The 8860-nt window shown below is 43.5% G+C and overlaps 1 protein-coding gene across 1 annotated transcript; it reads left to right on the plus strand.

The window, feature by feature from the left end:
• Positions 1-235: 235 nt before the first annotated feature.
• cep70 (centrosomal protein 70) lies at positions 236-8580 on the plus strand (the record flags this gene model as incomplete). Its single annotated transcript, XM_080541080.1, has 16 exons — positions 236-316; positions 499-598; positions 1051-1174; positions 2106-2286; positions 2382-2557; positions 3285-3344; positions 3442-3541; positions 4024-4106; positions 5192-5266; positions 5417-5468; positions 5986-6135; positions 6318-6467; positions 7348-7516; positions 7932-8046; positions 8252-8331; positions 8519-8580. The coding sequence occupies 16 exons, from the start codon at positions 236-238 to the stop codon at positions 8578-8580; spliced, it is 1758 nt and encodes a 585-aa protein (XP_080397206.1).
• Positions 8581-8860: the final 280 nt, after the last annotated feature.

Raw genomic sequence — 8860 nt, forward strand, 5'->3', positions numbered from 1 at the left:
GTGGAGAGAAGATGGAACAGGTATTTACAACAAAGGGGTGTGTGTTGTGCATGTCCTGTCCTGAGCTCCAGTAGGTAGACTGTTGATGTGATGCTGACAGAAAGGGGCTGGCAGAGAACATTAGTACTACCCACTTGTAATGTGTAGAGGAACTAGAGAGCACGTTTCTACAGCAGGTTACTTCTATATGCTTTACACTGTACTGTCAGGAGAGGCAACTTTAGCAAGAGAAGCGATGGACTGGAAGAAATCAAATTCTGTGTTTCAGTCAAGAGACAAGACATATGTCTATCTGTGGACCTACACCCAGTTTCAGGTAGAGCTTTACTAAAAAATGTGACAATTGTGCAAAAAGACAAAAACCTAAACCCATTTCGTTTTCAAGCATTGTTCATTATTTTCTAGTTAAGGACAATCAAATACACATAGCCTAATTGCTTTGCATTTGAAGCAGTTTACCTAAAATACTTTTTTTCCCTCTGTGCTTGAACTTTCCAGCAGGAGCAGACGGAGTGGAATTCTGTGAACAGACTTCTCCAGCACCACGGGTTCAATCCTGTTCACTTTGCTGATCCAATTGGAAACAATAATCTTTCAGGTAACATTAAACATTATTTTCTTGGGTCATGTTCAGTACAAATGCTTCAGAGCAGTTGCTAACTGTTGCTAACACTTCTGAAGGTGACGCATGTGATGAAAAACACTCTAGTGGTGCTTTTCCACTCCAGACTGGACCCCAATCCAGACTTTCTTGGCGCCCAAGCACCAGTGTTTGTTTTGGTGTGTCGTGTTGCTGCCTGTGCATTGTTTCCTCTAATTGATCACTCAAATTCCCCACTGTCTGTGATAAGCCTGTCCCAGAGGAAAACTTGCCATAAGGTACATGCCTCGTCCTGGTTGGCTATAGGGGGTCTCCAGTGTGTGTTTTGTCTTTAAGTCTAGTGTTGAATGTCTTACCTTTATTATCGTTACCGCTCACTGAGTAGAGATGATTGCTGCTTATACTGTATATCCACCAGGGAGACCCAATATTTGTTCACATTCTCCTAGATTTGGTTCTTCTGGAGAAGAAGTCGGCCTTTGACATTAGGGCTATGCTGAGGTTGATGCTCACAGACTCTGAGAGGAAGGAGACCATAATTCAGGAGCTTATCCAGACCCACAGCCAACTCAAGTATATAACCACTATCAAATATCTCCTTGACATCTTTTCTTCTTTTGGCTCTACACTCGAAAAGTTTTGAAATCTTTTTAACACTCTTACTATGGGATCAAAGTAGAGATTCTCAGCTTGTATGTGATGATATTGTCAGGACTGCAGAGTCGTTACCTATCTTCCGCCATACATTGAAAACCCATCTCTTCAGGCTACATCTTAATTGTCCCTCCTAAAGACCTCCGCATCCCCACTTCCCCGCTTCTATTATAAATTAAATTAAATAACAAAAATAAATAAATATATATATCAGCTTTTTCCCAGTATATCATGAACAGAATCTCTAGGATTATCATCCATTTACACCTTTGTCTAGCCTCTTGGTCATGTTTTTGGTTGGTAGGTTTTTAGCTAGTGAGTACTTAATTATGAAATGTCTGTCAGCTCAGGTTTGTATGGTTCTCCCATCTGCTTAATAATGTAGATACTCTTTTGTTCCAACCACCTGTTGTCACACAATAGTGTTGATGGAGGTGAGCAGTATAGTGAAACTGGCAGGTGCAAGATCCTTACCTGAGTGTAGTTATCACCTGCTCAACTGGAGCATGACGGAGGGAGAACACCCCCAAAGCTTTTACACATTCATGTTAGATGGTTTTGGCAGTCTGTTTTTAGGAAAGATTATTACAATATAGACCAACAATTTAGTCCTCTCTCTCTCTCTCTCTCTCTCTCTCTCTCTCTCTCTCTCTCTCTCTCTCTCTCTCTCTCTCTCTCTCTCTCTCTCTCTCTCTTTCTCTCTCAACCATTTCCAGTGAAATGTATGATGGGATTTTCACGAGATATTCAAGTGAATTATTATCTAGCATTAGTATGGATCATTGTTTGTCACCAGTTCCAGGATTAAGAAACTGATTGAATTGTCTTTGTGTGCCGTGTTCTGATGAAGAGAAGAAGCCCAGCAACACCAGCGTCGAGCTGCCCAGCAGGCTCACAGGGCAGCAGAGCTGGAGGGAGTCCTGGACGGAGTGAAGAACAAGCTGCAGGATCTGGAAGACAGCTACATTGGCAAGGCTGCTCAACAGCACAACCAAGTGCACCGACTTCAGGAGGACAAGATAGATGCACAGGTGCCAAGAGAGACGCACATTTCCATCAGAATGTACCCCCCCCCCCCCTTCAATCAATAAAAATGTACTTGTTTTTTTTCTGTGTCCACTGGTAGAGACAATGGCGAACTCTAGAGAAGAAGTTGTCAGAAGAGAAAGAAGTTGTTTCCCAGCTGCAGAGGAAGTTATACTTCACTGTTAAAGAGGAGGAGAGACGAGTTGCCAGGCAAAACCAGGTCTTTCAGCAGATCCACAAGAGATCGGCCCGATCGGACTCACCTGAGGACCAGCAGTAAGTAGCCTGGCTATTGTCTTGTTGATACCAAGAAGAATATTGCAGGGGATTTTGGCAAATATTTTTGGGCCGGTACCCACACGTTTAGCTGTGTTACTCATTCCACGAATGCATGATCCTTACAAGTTGTACCTCGTTATAAAGGTGACTAATCAGGCTTTCCAACGATATAAAATACAATACCAATTGGTATTATTAAAGGGGAGGAAGAATCGACTGAAATAACGTTTCCAAACTTTTTTTGAGGAGTTTATATATCTGGTGTTGGAGCCGAACACTGGCCTATGTACCATTTGTTCGTTTTGTGTACATATTACCGTAGTTGCCATAATTGTACGTTTTTCCGATTTTGTGCCGCGAAAGAGGGCAGCAACATGCAAAAATACATTAGGTAGGGGTTTAATACGTACAGGCTACACCTTTTAACAATGCATACTATATACATGTTTCTAAAAGGTACATCAAACAACATAAACAAACGGTTTATATCAAGTATTCAAAAGTAATGGAGTGGCATGGTACTATCACAAGTTAGGATCTACCGGTAATTTATGGCTTTAGAATATTCATTTTTGTGTTCCACGTCCTACAGCACAGGTCAGTTGACTTCAGTATGTTGAGTGGGAATGGCATCACCAGTTGGTGGATTCAACCGTGATAAAATGGCATATTCCCATTGTGCACCAATCCTTTTACATTGTGATGTTAAACGTTTTTTCCTTAGGGTGTTGGATGTGATTGATGTCTATGAGGCACAAATGCATAAGCTGCAGGATGAGTTGAAGTAAGTAGCAGTAGTAGTTGTGGCTTCTAATTAGTTTTTGTGCTTATTTCTCTTATAAAATTCAAATAAATATAGCCCCCTCTTACCTGTCCCTCAGGTCCCTTAAAGGAGATCCTGAGGGATCACTCTCACCGGATCAAACGCAGAGCACAAGAGGGTCAGCTGAAGTCTCTTCCCACTACAAAACACTTCTGAAGGTGACGCATGTGATGAAAAACACTCTAGTGGTGCTTTTCCACTCCAGACTGGACCCCAATCCAGACTTTTTTGGCGCCCAAGCACCAGTGTTTGTTTTGGTGTGTCGTGTTTCCTCTACCAAGCACCAGTGTTTGTTTTGGTGTGTCGTGTTTCCACTACCAAGCACCAGTGTTTGTTTTGGTGTGTCGTGTTTCCACTACCAAGCACCAGTGTTTGTTTTGGTGTGTCGTGTTTCCACTACCAAGCACCAGTGTTTGTTTTGGTGTGTCGTGTTTCCACTACCAAGCACCAGTGTTTGTTTTGGTGTGCCGTGTTTCCACTACCAAGTTGTTGTTGTTGGAGTTGGAAACACAAAAGTCTGAGGCTTTGGGCCAAGCACTGGTGCCCAAAGTGACAGTGTAAAAGCACCGTAACCGATTTAGTTTGAAATTACATTTTACATACAAATGAACAGTATAAAGAATATGTCCGTCTCCCACAGACTTATCAGCAGCAGCTAAAGGAGACCATAGCTCAGAGAGAAGAGCTGAGGAATCAAATTCAACAATTGAGTCAAGATTCAAGGTATGTTCAAGAGGGAAACATTGATTGCTGAAACGGGCTCCTGGACATGAAGAAACTACAGTGATCAGAATTGCTTTTATTACATCAATGTACGGGTACATAGAGTAACATTCTTTCTTGGGTTCATTGACATTGGCATTGCAGTAGAATCCAAAAACAATAATAAAGTATGCAGGATATAAAAACAACAAATCAACAATAGCAGCGTTAAAATATGTGATAAAAGAAGCAGGATATAAAATCAACAATAAACCATAGCGGCGATAGTAGCAATAGCAGCAGAATGCGAATCAACAATAATAGAATAAGTAGTAGCAGCAGAGTGCAAATCAGCATATCAACATTATTATTGTATCAACATTACGTTTAAGTTCAAGTATTACGTAGTCAGGTGTGCAAGAAATCCTGTGCCGGTCACAGCGAGATATAATACACTATCGTACAGTGTGCAGATATGGGGCAGTACAGAGTTCAAGTACGGTAGGTAGTGTTCAGGTAATCAGGTATCCATAATATATATATATATTATTAATGCTGTGGGGATGGTTTGGGAGAGACAGTCCTTTGCATTAAGCCAGTGCATTTCCCCAGGAGCCTGATTGCTTGGGGAAAATAGCTGTTTGACATCCTCTGGGTTTTAGCCCTGAGGCTACAATACCGTTTCCTAGACAGCAGTAGTTTGAACAGATTCCAATTTCGATGGCTGGGGTCTTTGATGATCCTGAGGGCCTCACTGACACACCGGTCGCTGTAGAAGTCCTGGATGGAGGCTAGCACACAACTGCTGATCTTCTCAGCTGTCCGCACTACCCTTTGCAGCGCTTTGCGGTTTTAGGCAGTGCAGTTCCCGTACCAGGCAGTGACCCCGTACCGTACCAGACAGTGACCAGACAGGATGCTCTCGGTTGGCCCTCTGAATAAGGCCCCCAGTATCTCGATTTGCATGTTTTCAGAACAGCGATGTGATTAGTAAAATGTATTTGAACTGCTGAACTAGGTGGAAATTGAGAGGATTCCTGTCTTTTATCCCCCACAATCTCAATACAATCTCACCAGTTTTGAGTTGACAGGTGTCTTATGTGCAGGACTACAGTGAAAGAGCTGAGGTCCTACAAACATATGCGGCGTATGGACAGAATCAACAAGCCGATTAAGACAAGGTGACAACAAATGCAAGAGACAAATACTGCTGTTACTATTTTTAGCGAAACCTGAACAATCTAACCTTCTACTTGACCTATTGTTCTGAACTGCTAGAGGTATAAAGTTATAAGGCAGTAGTGATCTTATTCCTCTTCTGTCCACCACAGGTCTGGTCAGGTGTTTAAAGAAGAGGACAACACTGAGGAGAGCAACATGGAGGTGGGGAGCTTCACAGTCTGTGTCTTAGCGTTTTGAGGGAGCGTGCAAATGGCAGGAATGTCCACCAGAGCTGTTGCCAGTGAATTTAATGTTAATTTCTCTACCATAAGCCGTCTCCAAAGGCGTTTCCGAGAATTGGAATTGGAAACGACTTTGGAGACGGCTTATGGTAGAGAAATTTACATTTAATTCACCGGTAACAGCTCTGGTGGACATTCTTGGAGTCAGTAAGCCAATCCCTCAAAACTTGCGACATCTGTGGCAATTGTGCTGTGTGATAAAACTGCACATTTTAGAGTGGCCTTTTATTGTGAGTTGGTGAGTACGGCGGAGATTTTCCAGGTCAGTTGGTAGCTTGGTAATGCTAGCTGAGCAACGTGCCTCAACGTGCCTCCATCGTTGGGTTTTTCAATACCAAAATACTTTGTGTGTGTGTGTGTGTGTGTGTGTGTGTGTGTGTGTGTGTGTGTGTGTGTGTGCGTGTGTGTGTGTGCACGCGCACGCGCTTGACTTTCAGATCTTGAAGAAAATCAGTGAGATTTTGACTAATACAAGAGCACCGCTGCAGCTGCACAGACAGAGGCCTGAGGAAACCTCCGAGGCGGTGGGGTTTGGCGGGCTCCTCTCCACTCTGGAGATGTGGGCTGAACAGATGGGCTCATTGAAGGTGAGGGCTGATTGTCTACCCACCTCCAACTAACTCACAATCTAAATTGTAAAATGTTTTACTGACAGGTTGAATAAACTCACTTTGCTTTCCCTAATTCAGTTTGTTTGTCAATGCCTCTTTTTTTATCCGTAGTTCAGTTGTTTGTGTTTCCACTGACTTGTGTCTGTGTATGTTCCTAGGACCTGCACCGCACGCTGAGTAAATTGATGCTAAGACTGTTGCCATGGCAGCCAGGAGGCTGTGGTAGTACACCTACCGAGGACATAAAGGTGGAGGACCTGATGCTCATGGTGGACACTCTGCTGGAGGAGACTGCAGCGGGTGATAAGGTAGTCCTTACAGCTGTCACTAGCGTTTATTGAAACTGTATGTAAAAGACAGTATTCTGTATTATACGCATTCTGTCAGAACTTGGTGGTTTGTAATATCTTAATTATGTGAAGAGGGCTGTGGGGAACATGGCGCGTTCCGACCTGCAGGGGGAGCCACAGGACGGTTGGTGAAGGGATGGGGGCGCAATTGGCACCGGCTGATGCCAATTGGGTCCTCCATCCCTTCACCAACCGTCCTGTGGCTCCCCCTGCAGGTCGGAACGCGCCATGTTCCCCACAAGGGCTAAACACCATCTCATAATGCCAATGATAGGATCAGTCCTCAGACCTAAGAGGAAGACCAGGACTAAGGACAAGGCCAAGTTGCAGCGGGTGCTACGTTCAGCAGAGAGGGTGATCGGCTGTCCCTTGCCCTCCCTCAACTCCCTGCATGACACCAGGGCTCTGAGGAGGGCAAGGAAGATCATGGCAGACCCCTTCCACCCCGGCCACGGCCTCCTCACCCTGCTTCCCTCTGGAAGAAGGTTGCGGCTGCCTAAGGCACTGAAGGCCCGCCACAGGCTCAGCTTCTACCCCTCAGCCGCCAGGCTGATAAATGACTCTGGCTTCCCCCTCCCCCCCGCCCCCAAGTCTGCCCAGGACTGAACTGGACTCACTGTAAAAACTCTGCACTGCACTTTACTTTATACCGCACTATCCAATGCACTGTTGTCTGTCCTGTGTTGTTGTTGTTGTGTTGTCCTGTTTTTTGACATGTGAAAAAAGTATAAACGCACTTGCTGTGGTGACGAAGCAAATTCCTATATGTGTAATGCATAGTGGCAATAAACGTTATCTCAATCTCAACTAATAAAAAGTACCTCCTCTCACTCAACAGGTGCTACGGAGCCCCACTAAGAACAGCCTACAGTCCATGGTGTCACATTTCCAGAAGTTGTTTGACGTGTCCTCCCTCAGTGGGGTGTATCCGCGTCTGAATGAAGTCTACACTAGGCTGGGGGAAATGACCAACGCCATGAGGAACCTGAGAGACATCCTGGCTCTGGGTAGGCATGGAAACAGCCTAATAGTCTAATGTACACAGTATGTTCTTCTATTGCAAAGCTTTAACACATACATACCCATCATGATTTAAACATCATTTCAATGCTTCCTCAGGGGATTTTTCCCCCCCCTCCACTTCACCCACATTATATCTTTGTCACTCATTATTATACTCTGCATGGGTACATATTTGAGTATAGCACTACAGCCTCTCTGTACTTTATTTGTATTATATACCGATTATTATTTAAAAAAGGATATTATTATTGACAGACAGTAGAGATTTTGACAGGAAGGATGGGTGATAGAATCGAACCGGGAACCCTGCGGTTGCATGGTCGACGCTTAACCCGCTACGCCACCTAAGCACCCCGATTATATATCAAAATTAATGCCATTTGTTCTGCCTCGTCACAGATGACAGAGCTCCCCCAAGTGAGGTGGTGAACCAGGTGGCCAGAGTGGCCACCCTCCCAAAAGCTGCTGTTGGCCACGAGCTTCAGAACCTCCTGGGAACCAGTGACATTAATAGGTAAATGCCTGGAAGGATTCAATCATTTTCTTAAATCCAACGTGTGTCTGTATTTTCTTTTATACCTGTTGTATTGCTACAACAGGTTTGAGGTAATCTAATGTGGAGTTAGCGCTATATATTTGTATACTGTTTTATAGATGGTTTAAAAGCAGTTTACGTCTGCTTACGAGGACTAAATAGTTTGTGTGTTTGTGTCTGTCAGTATTATTTCCAAGGTTAAGGAGCATGAGGAATTCTTCCCACCATTCTACTCCCTGGTCCTTGAGCTGCTGCAAACTCTAGGTAAGGGCTTGCTACCACCATCCATGACCACCACGTCCATTAGATCGTTTACTGATACTACTCTCACATCTAATTATATGCAACCAATGTAATGTAATTATATGCTTTCTCATAAAAATATAGAAAAAATGTCTGATGTGTTTTTGGTTACATAATAAGTGATTTCATAATTTTGTTGCTATTTCAGATGTTCATTGTTTGGAAGACATTGTACCGGCTCTGAGGTTACTGAAATCGAGGGAAGAGTAACACATGTTGTACTGTTTGGGTTTTACTGAGTTGTTTTTTTACTGAGTTAACTTCTTCTTTTATTACATATTTCAATAAAACAACACATTGAGTCACATTGAATGTGTTGATTAATTTATATTTTATAGTAATTTCGCACATTCCATTGGCCACGGTGGTAATGCCGCCAAGAATACAAAAACTTTGATTAGGCTAATTGACATTGTTCATATGCATGTGAATAATCTGCTACAGTACTTACAGAGCCTTTGGAAAGTATTCAGACCCCTTCACTTTTCCC

Source organism: Nansenia antarctica, assembly GCF_963989245.1.
Source record: "Nansenia antarctica genome assembly, chromosome: 10".
NCBI classification, from domain to species: Eukaryota; Metazoa; Chordata; class Actinopteri; order Argentiniformes; family Microstomatidae; genus Nansenia; species Nansenia antarctica.